The sequence below is a fragment of the Xenopus laevis genome, chromosome 5L (genome assembly GCF_017654675.1).
Source record: "Xenopus laevis strain J_2021 chromosome 5L, Xenopus_laevis_v10.1, whole genome shotgun sequence".
Classification (NCBI taxonomy): domain Eukaryota; kingdom Metazoa; phylum Chordata; class Amphibia; order Anura; family Pipidae; genus Xenopus; species Xenopus laevis.
The window spans coordinates 102,878,189-102,898,676 of record NC_054379.1 but is presented as its reverse complement, the minus strand read 5'-3'; the positions used below and the strand labels follow the sequence as shown (position 1 = coordinate 102,898,676).

General features: G+C 37.3%; 1 protein-coding gene across 1 annotated transcript in view; it reads right to left on the bottom strand.

Moving 5' to 3' along the window:
- Positions 1-20,488, bottom strand: part of LOC108716186 (CUB and sushi domain-containing protein 1-like) — an 882,106-nt gene that overhangs the window by 177,533 nt on the left and 684,085 nt on the right. The window contains exons 24-27 of the mRNA XM_041563770.1: positions 11,128-11,319; positions 9,980-10,106; positions 8,735-8,937; positions 227-418 (exon numbers count right to left, since the gene is read on the bottom strand). Coding sequence (XP_041419704.1) covers positions 227-418; positions 8,735-8,937; positions 9,980-10,106; positions 11,128-11,319 — 714 coding nt within the window. The remainder of the gene's footprint in view (positions 1-226; positions 419-8,734; positions 8,938-9,979; positions 10,107-11,127; positions 11,320-20,488) is intronic.

Genomic DNA, 20,488 nt, shown 5'->3' with positions numbered 1-20,488 from the left:
CGATGACAATAACTTTGCACAGGAAACAGAAATATGCATTTCTTCAATGAATTGTACTTATAATGTGATGGTTACTCAACAATTCTAAAAATAAGATTATTTATTTACCTATTATTTACCATCTTGGTGGATAAAGTTATCCTAAAGACAAGAAATATTAACATATCCAACAATTATAAATTTTCATTTCAGTTTGCATATTAAACACATGATATTCATAAATTACCTATGCATGTTGGAGGATCCGGCTGCCAGAAAAATCTGTTATTCAGCAGCACACATGTAATTTTAGTATGGCCTTGTAGTTGATACCCAGGATCACACTGAAAAGTGATTGTATCTCCAGGTTCCCTGGTGTCCCCATATCTGGTACCATTTTGAGGTGTTCCAGGATCATTACACGTTGATGCAACTGAAGCTGAAAAATGCATACCATCTAATTAGTAGTTTTCATGTTGCAAGGGAAACGTTTATGAAAGGGTGGGATTTTTGGAATTCAATACACTAGCTTATCTAGGAGTTTATGTGGCTATCATGTGTTATATGAACAAGAGACATAGACCCAGGAAAACTGTCATGTACCCTTATTTTGCTACATAAATGTCTGTTGAAGTGCTGGCCTAAATTAGCCTATCAAGGATGTAACAAAAGGCAACAAGTGATAACTGGTATCATGCTAAATCAAGGTTAATGATTATAACATTATTATTATAATTACATGTGTGTATGCATGTCTTTTATTATTTTGTTAAAACAATTCAAAATATTGTATACAACTTTCAAGAATTATATATGCATGCTTTCATTAAAGCATTATAGATACATAACCTGTTTACTCATAGCCAAGAGATTACAAAAGCCATCTGAATTCAATTACATCAAGACATTAAGCATTTGCAAAGAATAGATTGACCCAAATACAAAATGGTTAAATAATAAATCATTTAGAAACTTTAAAAAGACTAGACAAGTATTCAATAATTTAACTCTTTTGACTTTCAGCTTATCACTCAAGCAACACAAAAACTGCATAGCAATAGGCATGTAGGAGAGGTGGGGGTTACAATTGCACATCAAGTATCCAGTGTGCAAACATAATTTAATTGACTTATAATGCATTTGGTAATTTTTGCATGGCCTCAATATATAGTTTCATTTGATTCCAAGGCAGCTTTTAAAGATGAAAAATAGTCTATAGTAATCCTGAAAATTATAATGTATCAGAATTTATGGATTTTTTGTATTTTTGGAACAGTGTAATGAGGTTTTGGGAGTAGTTTTTCAATCACGAGACATTGAAATGAACAGAAATATAAATGCCGTACTTAACATATAGAACTACCACACCACAACCAAAGATAGAAAATAAAACACCATTCATCAAATTCATGTCATATTTGCCACTAAAGGTATGGGATACTTTGTCTGGAAACCTGTTATCCAGAAAGCTCCGAATTATGGGAAGGCTGTCTCTGATAGACTCCATTTTAATCAAATAATTTAAAAAATGTTAAATTAATTATTGTTTTTTGTAATATAAAACAGTGATTTACCTTTTACTTGATCCCAACTAAGATATAACTAATCCTTATTGGATACAGGACAATCTTATTGGGTCTTATTCATATTTAAATGATCCCTTAGGCTTAAAGTATGGAGCTCCAAATTATGGAAAAATCCATTATCTAGAAAACCTCAGGTTCTTAACATTCTGGATAATAGGTCCCATATCTGTACTGTGGAGTTAAGCATATTATAGGTCTCATTGACCTACCAAGAACAAGAGCAAAATCTTGAACTATCGTGTATGCATTAACCTGGTAATAACAGAAGCACAGATATGGGATTTGTTATCCGGAAACCCATTATCCAGAAAGCTCCAAAATAGCCAAACCCATAGACTCCATTTTAGCCAAATAATCTAGATTTTTTAAATTATTTTTCTCTGTTTTAATAAAACAGTATCTGTGCTTGATCTAAACTAAGATATAATTAATCCTTATTGGAAGCAAAACCAGTCTGTTGGTTTTATTTAATGTTTACATGATTTTCTAGTAGACTTAAGTTATCAAGATCCAGATTACAGAAATGTCAGTTATCCAGAAAAAACTCAGTTCCCAATCATTATGGATAACAGGTTCCATACTGTACCTGTACTTGCACATATATTCTACATAATTTCTTACAATTTACTGTATGTGTAGTCCCAATGTATCAGTTCACCCTGTTCTAATGAACTGGGTGAAAAACACAGGGTACATAAATGCAAGAAATGCAAGGGAGCCCTAAACCTAACAACTGCATTGTGGAAGTGTTACTTTTCATAGTTTTGTGGTAATGTATTGTTCTGGCACATGCAGCTGATTTGCACCTATTGAATCAGACCCAAACGTTGTTATTAACACTGCACACATTGGTGCAATTTACTGATGGAGAGGTTACATTGTCTACACGTTGTGGTTTCTGATATTACAGACATATTTTGGGTAAAATATATGGCAATCTGAGGAGGTAAAACCTGAAAAAACATACACATACAGTATATGAACAATTCTCTTTGTTAATAAAATGCAATGTGAGAGAGCATACTGTATTTGAAGACCTTAACAATACATTACATGTATAAAACCACATGCATTAAAAGGGTCAAAGATGACCCTTTCTGTGCTCTGTGCCTGTCTCTCTTTAATTTCTTAGAGATTTCCTCACATATTGGGAGAATGTGCAATGTAATGACAGCATTATCAGCTGCAAATAGAAGCGCCTCTCACACTTCCTGGCCTACGTGTTGATTGCCCGGTGCACGGTAACGAAGGGATCGGCACCCTCCAACTGCAAGTAGGTAAGAAATCACTGGCACTCAAAGGGCAGGTGCAACAAGGAGCATTTTCTGCTAATAAAACGCAAGGGACTGTCTCTGCTTGCACCTGCCCTTTGAGTACCAGTGATTTCTTACCTACTAGCATTATCATCTGCCACATACCAGGGCAGGGCCTTTATAACTGCAACAATTTTATATTGATATATAATATCAAAACAGTCTTTCAAATATCTGTATAATATGGATGTGTTTACTATATGTGTATATTATATGCGTTGAGGAAGAAAAATAACCAGTAATATTATTTTTAGTGATGGGCGAATTTATTCGCCAGGTGCATATTTGCGGCAAATTGCTGCGCTTGGCCGCCGGCGAATAAATTCATGAAACTGATGTGAAAATTCACCGGCATCAAAGAAAAATGTACCCCTGCGGCGTTTCGCAAATTTTTCGCCGTTTTGCCCAAATTCGCCCATTACTAATTATTTTTACTTCCATCCAACGATTGATAGAAACTTTCTAGGTTACAATAACATTAGGATGTAGTAACATTAACAGAGGGCTAATTTCATTTGGAATAAGGTAACCTTGCACCATTACCATTAATGCTACTCACACCAAGCAAGGAAGTACAGTCTGTTCACAAGACTGTTGCCTTGTAATTAATTTAATAACTGCTGACATTTATCAGAGATGATATAGCACTTCCAGCTGTCTATAGAAATGTTTAGATAATCAAGTTAAGCACAGAGAATTCTTCCCTACTATTGCCAAGTCTGACAGTTGGGAAGACTTTTTCAGTTCATAGGATCATGGATATATTTGTTCTATTTTATTTTTTAATTTATTTCAATTACATTATGCGTACACTGGTTTAATTCAAGATTTACATGGATAAATCGTGTATGTTGACTAATTCCTGACAAATGACATAATCCTGGTGCAAAAATAAGTCTACACTATAGGCCACTAGGGATTGGCAAATTTGACTCGTTTAGCTTCGCCGAAAATTCGCCTGAATGCATTAAAGTCTATGGGCGGCAAATTTTTTGATGCGTGCAAGTTATTTTTTTTGGTGCGCAACATTTTTTTCTCACATTGGAGTGGGTGCCATTTCCACAACAAAACTCTGTGAAAAAATTTGCTCATCCCTAGCCACTACTTTACTGTAATGTATAGTTGATAGTTATTTCTGTGTATCATCAATAAAACTAGATATTATTTCTTGGATCTGGCAAAGCATGAGACAGATGAATCATTTTCTCTCTGTTCTGCTCTAGTTTCATTATTGTTATGTTTATGCTAATGAATATTGATCTATGTGGCACTGCAGATATAACTAATGTCTTTGACTTTCCAAATCTTTGCAACTTGAGACTAATCCCTTGGTGTCAATTTTTCTAACATTTGGGATCCATTGTATGATTTGTCAGTAAATATTACCAAGTGGTAATGATAGATACTGCTTGTAAAATATTACTGATTTATTACAGATTTATCAATTTATTTTCTTTACTTTAGCAAAAATAATTGTCCAAAATTGCCCCAAATACAACTTGCATCGGAGGGCAAGAATTCACTACTGCAAAGAATGGAAAATTCTGAGGTACTTCACAAGTTAATCAGTTTTGATAAATGTCTATATTTTTTTAAACATTTAACTAAGGGAAACATACATCAAATGGCTTGGAATGCTACTGTATTCCCCAAAATAATACGAAATATGCTTCTTTGAAGTTAGGCAACACCATACATGTATATACGAGTACTGTATCATATGTATGATAATTCCTGCATACAGTGTCGGACTGAAGGGTCCGAGGCCCCCCGGGACTTCTGACACCGAGTCCCCAACCCCCACCAGTCCCCCCTTCAACAGGCACAACCCCTCTTCAGGCCCCCTTGCCCCAAGCACAACCCCCCTCCAGGCCCTCTTGCCCCAGGCACAAACTCCCCTCCGGGCCCCCATGAGTACCTGTCTCTAGTTGCGGATGCGATTGGGACCAGAGGAGGAGATCGGGGGACAGCACTGGCCAGTGTGGGCAGCAAACGGGTGCATTTCTGGGTTGGTGGGGCCCAAGAGGGCCGGGGCCCACCGGGTTTTAACCCGGTGTCCCGCCAGCCCAGTCTGACTCTGTCCTGTATAATCATGCAAGTGTACTATCACTACCATGGTAAGTTCTTTTTTGTCCTTAAAGATTATTCCTTTTAAAATTAGTAACAATCCTGCACATCAAAATATTTGTTTTTATAATGGCATTAGTGTATTTGACACCAAACTTACAGCCTTATAGAAAAAAATGATTATTGCGCTAATCTTTTACCAGCCTTCTCTAGCTTAAAATATGAATATATCTCCTCCCTCCACTTATTACATTTTATATTGAGAATATATTAGAGAATATAGATGGTTACTTTAAATATGCAGCAAATTGTTATTTTTTCTGCATATTTAATATAAACCTTGAACTCAATTTGCATCAGATTTGCATTAAATAGCTAATTGCACACAACGATGGTTTTAGTAATAGTGTGCTCAGTGCAGAGACATTTTTTCAGGAAGGATATCAAGCATGTTAAAAGCATGCTCTCATTTCACTCAAGTAAATATCTCTTGCCCGGATAACCTAATCATTATTTGTGTCAATTGTTTCTTACTTTGCTTGGTAGAAAAACTCCTGTACTTAATTACAAGTAACAGTAATTGATACAAGTTATTAAGTTACACCCAAACATCAGCTTATACTATGACCTCTGTCAGTGCATCCCGAGCAACAACAGAAATAAATAACATAACACATCAAATACTGTACATATACTGTACACTGAAAATTTCTGAAAAGTATTGTTACCTCATAGAGCCAAGGCACATCTAAGTTTAAAAAAAAGGCCATGGCTACCCAAAATAGGCATGCACATTTAGAAATATTGGTTTAAAAATGTGAATATAATCATTTTAAAATGTTCTTATTTGTTCTTCATATTTCTGGTACAAATACGTAACACTTTCACATTTCTTTTTCTGTATATATTATTAACATGGATATAGAGACAATTTTTAAGGCTCTGTTAGGGCTTGAACCCAGTACCTAGTCTAATATAACAGAACAGAATACAACTTTTTTTTTAGCTCTCTAACTCTGAGTTGGTCAGCGACTTGAAGGGGGGGGGGCACTTGGGACATAATTGTTCAGTGAGTTTGCAATTGATCCTTAGCAAGCAGGTCAGATTCAAAAGCAAACAGTTATGGCCCATGTGCCCCTCCCTCAAGTCACTGATTGGTTACTGTCTAGTAACAGTGGAACAGTGGAAATGAATAGAGCTGAAAATCAGGAAGTAGTGTTCTGGCTATTATGTTAGATATCCAGTCACACAGAATACAACTTTTTTTTAGCTCTCTAACTCTGAGTTGGTCAGCGACTTGAAGGCGGGGGCACTTGGGACATAATTGTTCAGTGAGTTTGCAATTAATCCTTAGCAAGCAGGTCAGATTCAAAAGCAAACAGTTATGGCCCATGTGCCCCTCCCTCAAGTCACTGATTGGTTACTGTCTAGTAACAGTGGAACAGTGGAAATGAATAGAGCTGAAAATCAGGAAGTAGTGTTCTGGCTATTATGTTAGATATCCAGTCACTCCAGCCTTTATACATACAATTTTTGGCTAACTAACTGTATTAGAAACATTTTTTATTTTGCACAATCTATCTATTTACCCAGTTTTTATTTTTACACAGAACAATTCCTTTAACCACAGTACTGAGAGAGCAGCTAGCATGTGCTTAGCTCCTTACACCTGTTTCCCTGTTATGTTGTATCACTCCAGCAGCTTTATTGGTTGGGTGGGGTCTGCTTTATATAAGTCCAGCCATCCTCACAGCCAGTGCCTGAGCATTGGCCATGCTTCTGAGCACTGTCCCGAGCACTGGTCCCTGATCCTGCATTAGTCTTGTACTATTTCTGTCCCCTCACCTAGTCTTGTTCTTAGTCCTGCCATTTTTTTTATTCCTGCTCCAGCCTTGCTTCTGTTTCACATTCTAGTCCAGTACTGTTCCAGATTCTGTCTCTTTGTCTTCATTCTCATTTCCTGCTAAGCCTATTACTGATTCTTAATCTGCTCCATCCTGCTCCACTCTGTCCGGTCACCACTTCTCCAGCTGCTCTGTTCCAGATCCTATTTCTCTTCCCAATCATGCCTGACCTTGGTTTTTCACCCATATCACCCTGTTCTTGATACTTTTACTTCATCACCCCTTCTTGTCTCCTGTGAGCACAATCAGTTGTCACCTGAAGGACTGATCCTCCATAAAATCCTTAGAAAATCCTTATACATATTAGAATAACCATAATTAGTTGTAATTTAATACGTTGGCTACATTGTGAAATATATACATTTTTTAATAAACAAAAAGTTGGTTGCTTAAATGCCTTTTATATTTTATATTTTCTTTTAAATATAGGCAATGGGTGGTTTGCACACAGTTTAACTCTCTTGTATGCATGATTACATACTAATTAAGTTTTAATGAAAAAGTACAGTATCCTGATTATAATTAATATAATTGAACTTGTCATTTCATGTTTTCCTGTTCTGCATGCTGTCTTGAACTGAAATGACAATCGGGCTTTAGATTAGACCAGAGCACCTATCTATTAACCTAAAAAATACAAATATTATTTTTGCAATTCAAGACACTCCATATAAATGAAAGGTTAGGAACATAATGCATTCAATAGTCCATTTTTCCCTTTATATACAGTATATATCAGTATGCTAGCATGCATATACAGTACTTAATGATGTTCTGAATCTTATTTCTGTTTAACAAATGTAGGGAAGTAGTGCAAATCCCTTGCTCTTATCCCTATAAGGGCAGAAGTACAGAGCCTGTGTCTGTGTGCTATAAGCTGTTACCTAGCAACCAGCTGTTCAGTGATCTCAGTGCAACAGGAAGTGACACGGCAGCTAAGGAGTGGCAGGCAGGAAAAGGAAGTCACAGATACTGGCAAAAGAAGAAAGTCTGGCATAGAGAGACGCATGGTGGACAGAGAAGGAAGCCAGAGAGCTGCTGGTGGGCCCAGAGAGCTAAGAGGCCGCACCAAAAGCATTCATTTGGATCGGGTTGGCACAGGGAAGCTGCATACTGTGCCTGGAAAGACAGAGAGTGTGAAAGGAATCCAGACTGGAGGAACATACTGCAGGAGATTCCTATCTGTATGCCTGACTGTGCTGGACTCGCCTGAAGAGAGCTCTAAAGTATTCCAAAGAGGATTTGTGTGAGTATCCTGTTTAAAGGGACAGTACCCTAAAGAAGTGCTTGAAGACAAAGAGACTGTTTATTGCAAGGACTTTAAAGGACTTTGCCTTTCTTAGTTAGGTAGACAGCTTTTAGTTAGTTAGTGAGGCCCTATTGCCTCCGGTTAGGAGTGCTGCATGTACTAGTTGGCCAGTTATATTAGATAAAGAGTTATTCAGTTTAACCAATACTGGGGCTCATTTATCAACACTGGGCAAATTTGCCCATGGGCAGTTACCTATAGCAACCAATCAGTGATTAGCTTTTTGAAGCCAGCTGTAAGTAGAACAATGAATTATTTTGTTCCTAGTGGGGCCACCCGTAGGTGCATTCCTGGATCCCACTAGGTGGAGGCACTGCACTAGTAAGTACCAAGTACCCAGTCTCTCCCCATACTACTACGTTGTGGCTCAGGTTTGTTCCATGTCATCAGGTAAGCGCCACACATGAAATCATGGAGTGTAACACCGACAAAGGAGTGTCGAAAGGGTTACAAAAGTATAATTTAATGCATTTGTTTGTATAAAATGCTTTCTTGTAACTGTATAAGCACAGGAAATATTCACCAAGCACAGGTTCTACATCATGTTAAATTTATGGAGCTAAGTTTTATACCTACTTGAATATTGTATGGAAAAGCCAGACTTGCTGATAAAAAAATCACTATCAAACTGTAATGTCAAAGAGTTGAATGTGCTGTGAATGTCCTCAGGGAGAGATGAGCCACTCCATTCTTTCAGAAGAACATTGCTGTCTACAGGTCCATCCCATACCTTTAGGATATCATGTGAGACTTCTGTGTCAAAAACTATAAAGTGAAGGCTGAAAACAGAATGCACAGGAGAAATATTATTTAGCTTTGTAAATAATGAAATATGTAATGTTTACTCAGATGGAATATTTTAAGCAGTGAAAAGCAAACAGTTTAAATATTTAAAGAAATCCAGGAAATCTAAACGTGCATTCAGTTTTGTCCAAATTTGACTTACATAAAATTACAGCTACTGCAACAGCATTCATTGTTTTGCATGGGCTTTTTGGCACAGGAAAAAAGGCCAACTATATCACTAATATCACTATCGACAACAAAATAAACAAACAAATAAATATTAATTACTCTTAAATGTTTATTGGTTCTTTAGAAAACATGAATGACACATTCACAGTAGGAATATAAACAACATGAAACACATATAAACAAATGCAAGAAGCTTCAATGATGTTGATTTTTTTTTACTGTTGAACACTTAACTTCATTAAAGGAAAACTATGCCCCCAAAATGAACACTTAAGCAACAGATAGTTTATATCATATTAAGTGGCATATTAAAGAATCTGACCAAACTGGAATATATATTTAAGTAAATATTGCACTTTTACATCTCTTGCCTTGAGCCACCATTTTGTGATGGTCTGTGTGCTGTCTCAGAGATCACCTGACCAGAAATACTTCAACTTTAACTGTATGAGGAAAAAGTGTGGAAGCAAAAGACACAACTCTGTCTGTTAATTGGCTCATGTGACCTAACATGTATGGTTTGTTGGTATGTTTGTGAGTACAGTGAATCCTACGATCCCAGGGGCGGCCCTTATTTTTTAAAATGGCAATTTTGTATTTATGATTACCCAATGGCACATACTACTATTATACTACTATTACTATTTCATTATTATGAAAATGGTTTATTTACATGAAGCAGGGCTTTACATATGAGCTGTTTTATGCAATATCTTTTTATAGAGACCTACATTGCTTGGGGGGTATAGTTTTCCTTTAAAGTTTGGTAATATGCCTATTGCAATTGGCCCTCTCTTCCAATATGATCATTTCAGTCCTACCAGGTAAAAGATATGCAAGTAATACCTAATTGTTTTTCCAGGATCTGCCTCTAAATTCCACTTGCAATGTAAGTTATTTTCATATGGCACTGGGTATCCTGGTGACAAAATACGTCCAGATGCAACTGCATATATTTTACCACCGCATTCAGCTGCAAAATTAAAAAGGAAACAAATATACACAAACAAAATTATGTTTATTAGGTATCAAATAAAACAGGCCTGATGTAAAAAAACAGAGAATCTTTATCACTGGAGGACAAAATCTTCCTAGGTTCCAAGTTATTTTATGACATGTCAAAAAGCAGTTTGTTAAATTAAGATGCAGTACATTCCACTTTGAAGGCAGCATTAAACAATACCTTGCTACTACTGAATAATAAACATGATGTCTAAGAAAAAATATATTTTCATGAAATATTTAAATGACCACTCTGCATTTGTCAAAACTCACTGTGGAATTATGCATTACTGATTTGATAGAAATGTCATTTCTGTAACTGGTCTATGAAGCATTGAGTTGGAAATGTCAAGTAGATGAGTTACGATTTTTAGTCTACATATGGTTAAGTTTTCCACCTTTGCTCTTCTGGAACTCCAGACAGGGGGGGGGGGGGCAAGGAGGTAATGTCACAGGGGTGGGTAGATGACTTCATGGGACTGGATGGGTGACATTAGGGTGGAACTATGACACAGTGATTGGAGATTGGCAGATCACCACATCAATCAAGGACAGTCCTGTCAGGCAGGCAGTTCACTAGGCTGTCTGGGTCAAAACAGGATGATGGCAACCTTACACACAGGGACCAGACCTGTTCCATTGGCTGCCCCACAAGGATCTTCGCCATGGCATCGTTCAAGCGGAGCGTAATCTGTGCATAGGTGCCATGCATTCACGCATGAGGGTGCCAGTGCCAACAGTTTTCAGTTTAGGAGGGGGCCCCTTGAACTGCCAGGAGGGCCCTTGTTTTACAGCCCCGGTTTTTAAAAACCTAAAATACCAAGTTTTTAATGATAATCAGTAGTCTCTTATGTGCCTCCAGGAACAACTGTCAGAGCGTTCCAATCCTACATTGGTTTTCTCATATATGTATTTATAAAAATCTGGTGGTGTATAATACAATATTATTATACATATGATGGCTATACTCATAAATACATACTCATACTTACCAACACATGTTGGAAGTGGTTTATCCCATACTCTCCTATCTCCACTAAGACAGCTCATGATGTTACTGCCATACATTGTGTATCCTGGGTTGCAGCTATATAAAACTGTTGTATCTGCAAAGTGACCATCATCACGGATCTTGTATCCATAGTTTGGCACTCCTGGATCTTCACACTTCACTAGATCAAAGCCTTAAAAGAACATTTTATTTTAGTCAGAGCAATGTTTATTAAATGTCAAGTCACATTTTTGTAGAGAAGACTTATATTTGGCAAAACCTCTCAACTGCTTCACCTCATTACAGGTGTAAAAGTAGCATAATCCAAACTTTCACTGATTGCCCTTGTAACACAGAATGTGTGTCCTGTCAAGTAAACAATTATGTTTGTTGGGGGGTTATTAAAACATCATATTTTTCCTGTGGTTAGCAGTTTCAAATTGAAAAACTATCACTGCAACAAAAAACTGTATTATTCAAATATGTGATTTAGATTTACATTTATAATTAACACTTTCCAAGGAGACCCTGAGACATGTGAACATTTTGCATCATTATATACCATGTAGCTTCTTGCAAGTTGCCTTTGTGTGTTTTTTGTATGGTTACGGCTTGGTTTAAAGCTTTCACCTCTCTTCTTTTACCTCAATCACCTATCTGTGCCCCAGTTCAAAGTAAATCCATAGAAATTCTACAACACTGTTCTAACAAATCATTTAAAGGGGTAAAATTAGTGATGGGCTAGTTTGTCCCGTTTTGCCACGCTACGAAATTTGCGAAACACATATTTTGATGCACCCACTAAAGTCAGGTATTCATATCAAAATTAAATTATTGGGAGCTATGTTAAATGAATCAATCATTAAATATCATGAACACAAGAAACACATTAACAATGACTAATTAATAAGGAACATGCAAAATGCAGGTTACACTAGACAGTATTGATACAGTATTTCACCATTTAGACAATAAGAGATACATATATAACTATTTGTTTGATTTTGCTGCAATTCACATTTTTTAAAATTTCCTAATAGGGTTTTTTTCCGATCAAATATTTTTCCTACAATAAATATCTTGGCAAGTATTTTTTTCCATTTAAAATCCGCCACCAATATATGAATGTGGAAAGAACAGTAAATAGCAAACACAACATGAACTTGAATAAAAAAAACACAATTGTGATTAAATTCATACATTTGTCTCTTATTGGTATTTAATATTTTGCCAAGGATATAAGGTGTATGTCACAGGATCACACAACATTTGTTTTGGTATAATTATTGTGTCCTTCTTTAGTTGTTCTGGTATAACCATAATGATAAGCAATGCAATTTCTTATTCTGTTCATGTTGGACAGTCGACAAGTGGACTGCGAACATTACATACAGAAAAATGCATAAGATAACAACAGGCATCAGGGTGTCTATCAACACTTACATTTCCAAATTACATTCCCCAGAATTCATTCATTCCCTGGATCTATAAGCAGAGGGGCTGCATGACTAGGGATCCAAATGACCAGTAGCCAGATTGCACTGGTCTAGGTTAGAGATGAGCAGAATCACATGTAGCTGTGTTTTTAGGTGAGAATAAATTAGTAAGGCAGATTGCCAGGCATAGGGAAGGAGAAAGAGAGGTATTTTATGATGGGAGGTATTTTATGATAGCATACTGGCAAGATATGCATAAAGGTGGCCATACACGTGCCGATAAAAGCTGCCGACAGACCGTGTCGGCAGCTTATTGACCCGTGTATGGGGCCCCACGACGGGCTTCACCGATCGAGATCTGGCCGAAAGTCGGCCAGATCTCGATCTGATGGGACAGAAAATCCCGTCGGATCGCGGCCGCATCTATTCGTTGATGCGGTCCCGCGATCCTACCGCCCGTTAAGGCATCGTTAGGATCCGATCGTTGGGCCCTAGGGCCCACGATCGGATCAGCCCGATATTGCCCACCTCAAGGTGGGCATATCGGAGGGAGATCCGCTCGTTTGGCGACATTGCCAAACGAGTGGATCTCTCAGTGTATGGGGACCTTAAGAATGAGTCTGTTATCTGTTTATTTATGTAAACACCCCATCCCTCCTTTCTTTTTTTTTGGGTTACCCATTGTGCTAGCTTGTGTTAGTGGGAATCCTGCATATGTTACAGTGTCCATGGTTGGATATTTCTTCTCTACGTCTTTGGTAGGTGTTATGTTACATTGAAATACCTGGATCAAAGCATGAAATTGGGCATTCCCAACAAGCTGGAGTACAAAAGGGGCTGGTAGCTGGTACTTTGGATCCTGAAAGTGTTACGTGGCTCCTTCATATGTTACAGTGGCCCATTGTTGCATGTTTCCTCAATAAGAGCATTGGTCTCTGGGAGGTGTTATGTTACATCTAGATACCTGGGTCAAAGCATGCAATCTGACTTACCCACCATGCAGGAGGACACAAGGGGCTGATGGCTGGTACCATGAATCTGGCACACGTTACAGTGGGCAATGGTTAGAAGTTTCCTCTATAAGAGCGCTGGTTTCTTGGAGGTGTTTCATTAGATTGAGATACCAGGTCAAAGCATACAATCTGGCATACCCACCATGCTGGAGGACAAAAGCAGCTGGTGGCCTAGTACTATGAATCTTGCATATGTTATGCTACCCTGGATGGAATAAGGTAAAGCTAGCACATTTAGAGGCTGCATCTAAGGTAAAGTTAATCCATAGTTGGTAATTTGTTACAATACAATACTGGGAAAGCTTGGGTTATATGGTATGGTAGGACCTGCACAGGTAAGTTTAGAAGAGGGATAAAGGAGGTTCTCTCTTGTGACTGCACAGTGTACAGATGCTACTACTGCTTGTACTAGGTGACAGCTTGCTTGAATTTTCTAGCATCGAGACACTGCAGATACAGGTCCAGCATCAGGGCTTCTGATCTTTTCTCATGTTTTCAGCAGAGTATAGTTGCAATCGCTTGTTAAATTCTGGCTTTAGAATATTGCCTCGGATTAGGCTGGCAAGGTCCTATTTATTTGAGAAAATGTAAATAAATGTTGTGGCCATTTTACCCCATCTCTGTCTCCTGATTCATTAAAGTATATAAAAATGGGGTTCAGTGGGATAGTGCAAGGCAAAGGGTCACATTGAGCAGTCCCCTTGTCATGAGCAACAATGTGGGTTAAAAAGTACCAGCACTGCAACTAGTACTATAACTATTAAAACTGCTGCAAGGCGACTCCTCAATTGACCCTTCACTTTCAGCCATACACTGAACCCCATTGTTACATACCTAAATGAAACACCAGGAGCCAGAAATGGGGTAAAATGGTCACAGCATTTATTCACATTTTATCAAATAAATAGGACCTTGCCAGCCTCACCCCACGGCAATATTCAAATCCCAAATTCCATAAGAGAATGCTACTATGCTCTGCCATTGCTCACTGAAGACTTGAGATCAGCGCTATGTCATTATATCTACCACTGAGTATTAGGTTGCCTTTACCTACAGAGAGGATGGCCCCAAACTCTGCTACCAGTAGGAGCATATCCCAGCATGAGAGATGTTCAGAAGACCTGCTGCTGGTCCTGAATCTGCAGTGCTTCAATGATAGGAAATCCAAGCAGGCTTTCACCTAGCACAAGCATTAGTAGCATCTGTATCAATCAATCCACCGTGCATTCACAGGAGAGAAACTTCTCCCTCTTCTAAAATTTCCTGTGCAGTACAAAACCCAACCTGAAGCCAGTGCCACTTATTCCTCAAGAGGAAAAAAATACCTTCCTGTCCCCAATGGTGATTGGAAACATTCCCTAGAATTCAGGTGTGCCCAAAAGTTAGATCGGGATCTACCAGTAGACCTTTAGCTGGGGCGCAGTGGATCTCAAGACAATGTCAACAAACAGCTTGTCTAAATCACCCTCCTATTCATGCTTTTCATTCAGATATTTGTTATGTTAAGGTTACATAAGAAATAGTTGTTAAATAAAGCAATAAAATGATCTCATGCTAGCAATACTTTTATGGATGTTCAGTAGATCATAATGTGATAACATCACCAAAAAGTAGACCTTGCATTAGTAAAGTATGGGCACTCCTCCCCTAGATCAAGCATTTGACATTCATTCAACCTGAATTAATACAATGCAGACTCTCACGTTTATACTGTATAACAGTACCAAAACCACAACATATGCTGTATATATGCATACAGGAAAACATCCACATTCTTTATCAAAATCACACTTTACAAAATATGTAAAAAAGAGGTGATGGCGAGAGAAGGAAATGAAATGCTTCTTCCCTATATTTAGTCACCCCCAGCATGGCTTTCCCCTGCTTTGACTCGTTTCTCACCCAATCAAAGCGGCATCTAAATCTGCCAAATATTTAGATATACAGTAAACCAGTGTAATGTGGCAGCTGGTCATCTGGGGCTTTCCTTTACATTTAGAATAGCAATATTAATACATTTAAGAAATAAAAGCACACATATAAAATTTGGCTGAATCGCCATGATCTACAACTGAATATTATTTTATCATATTAATGTACAGTATGATCAGAATTTGTTGTGCAGTTCTAAAGAGAAACAATTTCTAACAAGTTAAGTCAATGTCCTTTACTTATTTGTATTCTTCCTCTCAAACGTAACATTTAAAATGCCATCCGGTTCCTAGGATTAGTAGCCAAAGAGCAGATTAACTGTAAGAGTAGATTTATCATTGACCCTGGCAGATAACCGTTTACCTTCCAAACTGTAAGAGCTTCCGTACAAAAGGGGAATAGTTTAAAAACCACACTTTTGATTTTGTCAAAATCACGCTAAAAGTTTTTAGTTTTGTTTTTTTTTGTTTTTTTAGCAAACTTCAACTTTAACTAAAACAGTTAGGAGGTTATTTACTAAAATCAGAATTTATATCAGTATTTTAATAAAAAAAAAGCTCAACCAAATTCCCATCCTTGATTTTGCCTTATTTATCATTAAAATAACTTGACTAAATCGGATATGAAAAAAAAAACGAACAAAGCCCTGAATCGTACAATTTTTTCTGACTTTTCTCCCGAATTGCTAATTTTTTTTCGGAGTTTTGCCTGAAAACCACAAATTTTTCAGATTACCAGGCTAAACCCAGCGCAGACAACAATATCTCCAAATTGGGCAAGGGACATCTCCCATTGACTTATACATGACCTTGTTTGTATTGACTGTAAATGGCAAGTTTGAGAGGATGGATTCTCTGATTCCGGCTTTTTGGAGAATCGGGGTATAATAAATAGGGATGTAGCGAACCGCCGAGTATGTGTTCGCGAACGCTGTTCGCGAACACCGGCAAAAAATGCGAACAGTTCGCGAACTGTTCGCGAACTTCGAACATCCGAAAATCGTTCGATTCGAACGATCGAAGGATTTTAATCGTTCGATCGAACGATTTTCGTTCGAATCGAACGAAAATCGTTCGATTTTAGCGGTCGAATGGTCGAACGATTTTGACGCGAACGCCTATTGGCGAACGTCGCGCGACGTTCGCGAACTTGCGGCGGACGCGAACAGTTGAAGTTCGCGCGAACTAGTTCGCCGGCGAACAGTTCGCTACATCCCTAATAATAAATCTCGAAAAGTTTTTTTCCCTGCCTAAAATTAACGTTTTTGCCCCAAAAAACCCAGCCAGAGTTTTAATAACATATTCTCCTGTATCTGTACATTCAAATTTTGTCTGAAACAACATAATTACTTATTATTATTTGTAGCTTTCTAATGAAAACTGGCATGCTTGTGTGCAAAACTACTGTATATGCTCATTTACCTCTATTCTGACTTTTTGATGAACATAGTGCCCATTCTAGACTTTTTATTCTACAGTCATATGAAAAGTAGAAGTATGGGAACCCCTCTTAATTCTTTGGAGTTTTGTTTATTATTGCCTGAGCTTTCAAAGTAGAAAACTTCCTTTTAATATATATAACATGCCTTATGGCAGTGACATAAAGTTTATTGGATTAACAGAAAATATGCAATATGCATCAAAACAAAATTAGACAGGTGAATCATTTTGGGCACCCCAACAGAGATATTACATCAATATTTAGTTGAGCCTCCTTTTGCAAATGTTACAGCCTCTAGACACCTCCTATAGCCTTTGATGAGTGTCTGAATTCTGGGTGGTGGTATTTTTCAACATTCGTCCATACAAAATCTCTCCAGTTTAGTTAAATTGGCGAGCATGGACAGCCTGCTTAAAATCATCCCATAGCTTTTTGATGATATTCAAGTCGGGGGACAGTGATGGCCATTCCAGAATATTGTACTTCTCTCTCTGCATAAATGCCTTTGTAGATTTGAAGTGTGTTTAGGGTCATTGTCTTATTGGAATATCCAACCCCTGCGTAACTTCAACTTTGTGAATGATGCTTGAACATTATCCTGAAGAATTTGTTGATATTGGGTTGAATTCATCCAACCCTTGACTTCAACAAGGGCCCCAGTCCCTGAACTAGCCACACCGCCCCACAGCATGATGGAATCTCCACCAAATTTGACAGTAGGTAGCAGATGTTTTTCTTGGAATGCAGTGTTCTTCTTCCGCCATGCAAAGCGCTTTTTGTTATGACCAAATAACTACATTTTTATCTCATTAGTCCAAAGCACTTTGTTTCAAAATGACTATTGCTTGTCTAAATGAGCTTTTGCATACAAGTGACTCTGTTTGTGGCGTGAATGCAGAAACGGCTTCTTTCTCATCACCCTGCCATACAGATTTTCTTTGTGCAAATTGTGCTGAATTGCAGAAATATGTACAGATACACCATCTGCAGCAAAATGTTCTTGCAGGTCTTTGGAGGTGATCTTTGGTTTTTTTATAACCATTCTCACAATCCTCCGCATATTACGCTCCTGTATTTTTCTTGACCTGCCAGACCTGGGTTTTTTAGCAACTGTGCCTGTGGCCTTCCATTTCCTGATTACATTCCTTACAGTTGAAACTGACAGTTTAAACCTCTGAGATAGCTTTTTATAGCCTTTCCCTAAACCAGTGATCCCCATCCAGTAGATTGTGAGCAACAAGTTGCTCTCCAACCCCTTGGATGTTACTCCCACATCCCAGTGGCCTCAAAGCAGGTGCTTATTATTGAATTCCAGGCTTGGAAGCAAGTTTTGGTTGCATAAAAACCAGGTGTCCTGCCAAACAGAGCCTCAATGTAGGTTGACAATCCACATAGGGGCTGTCACATTTTCAATCACAGCACTTTTTTGGCACCCCAAGAACATTTTTCATGCTTGTGTTGTTCCCCAACTACTTTTACATTATTTTATTCATTATAAGAATGAATTGACATTGACAATTTCATATGCTGTTTTTGTTTTAAGACCAGTAACACAAGTATTAATATTTTATATACTATACTTTGTTGGCATGAGCATCACCCCACCAAGAAAATACCGAGCCTTAAGTAAGTGTTTGAAAGTATACATCTATACATTTGATACAAGTCTGAACATTTTCTCCTCCAGATAAAATACAAGTTTATAATAAGGGGCAATAAGATATTTTGCCAATTAAGAGTTTTTGACACAATTTGACATAAGCCTAACACCCAAATTATATATTGTTCAGTATTTTGACAATTGGTGAACCGTTTGACAGATAAACCAACCCTAATCTTATAATCATTCAGTTTAATATATATTTTATAGAAGTTACTGTCTACTTTCCTTTTTTCTTCAAACACTATGCAAACTAGAGTATTTAGGAAAGTTGGTTAAGTTTTAATTTTTCCCTTGTTCTTTGTATTGTCACAATGGAATTTTGACATTTAACTTGACTGTTCCTTACCTTTATTGACATTATCATATAGACTGAAACTATGATCTTATAGTCTTTTGGGTTCAAGCTCATGTTTTTGTTAGCATTGTACAGCTGTGATAACCAAAGCTAAAGTTATACAATAAATGCAATTCCAAGCAGACAAAGTACAAGGTTCTTTAATGCTATTTTTTTTGCTGATAGACCAGTAACTACCACTACAATAAATTAGGTTTAGGTATATTTATCTTTTAGTTAAAAATAGTTCCAGTGGCTATTTATTTCAAACCTGGCCATACAGGTATTTTATATCAGAGCTAAAAGATTATAGGTTGTTACCTTGATTACGGATTTGGTGTTTACTTGCATAGCTTTATTTTTTACTGACACATTTCTATTATAAGAGAACTAAAATGTCTATAAATAGACACATTTTTCATATAGTTGAAAGAAATAAATATGTATTTTAGCAGAACGTCTACCAATAATCTACGGTTGATTCACTGCTGCATCAGCAAAATTTGAAAGTGGCTTTAAAATTTATGAAGCTCAAAAAATGTTAGTGTCAGAGAAAGGAACTCAGATCCTGAATATAATACTTTCATGAAATTGGTCAGTAAAATAATGGGAATTTTTTTTTGCTTATACTGTTGCAGCTTATTATACTGCTAAATTAGAAGGCTTAGACTATTGCCTACAATTCAAGTTGGCCATACAAAGTATGGGGCCAAATTGACATCCTGACTGACCAGTATTAGTTATCTATCATGTATGTTAGTTATCTATTATGTAGGTTTAATAAAGCAGTTTTTGCAAGCTATGTTGTTTATATGTATTTGTATTTGTTCATTGAAAGCTGTTGCCTTCTTTAATACCAAAAAAAACTGAATTTATATTTCTTTTCCAATGGTGGTTTCTATAAAAAAAGGCTTGGGACCAGTTTGCCTGAGTGTTGCCTGTATCATAAGCAAGAATGCACACTCTAACCATTCATTTTCACTGAGATATTATAAAGATGACAGCTCAAAGGATTAGGTGTACTAATATGATCAAAATTCAAATAATCAAATTACCTGCCACTATTCTTTCACCTGGCCTGTTTCATGCAGCTGCAAATACTCTGCTTCTCTTAATACTCTAAGCTCTCCTATTTTGCATACATAGATAATAGACACAGTTCCTTCACTTCCAACCTTCAGATCCAACATCCCTCTGTATATGGAGCATACTGAGTGATGCATAAACTATTACTATTTTTCATTCTTGTAGATGCCACCCTTGGGGACCATTATACATTGGAAAGCTCCTTTTTTAGGACTGGATGATACTTTCTAGTTGTTCTATAGTTTGAGATTAATGTCAAACCTTCTTAGGGTACAAAATTTCACAAAGAAGGAACACAACTGTGAAGTAAGGGAAAGAATCCCTACTGCTGATCACCTAAATATGTCAGGGAACATGAATTCTAGTGGCTAAAAGTGTTAATAACCATAAGCATAATACATTTTTCAGATATTGAAGAGATTACATTTAGAGTGTTTTACTCTTTGTTAGGCAACTAT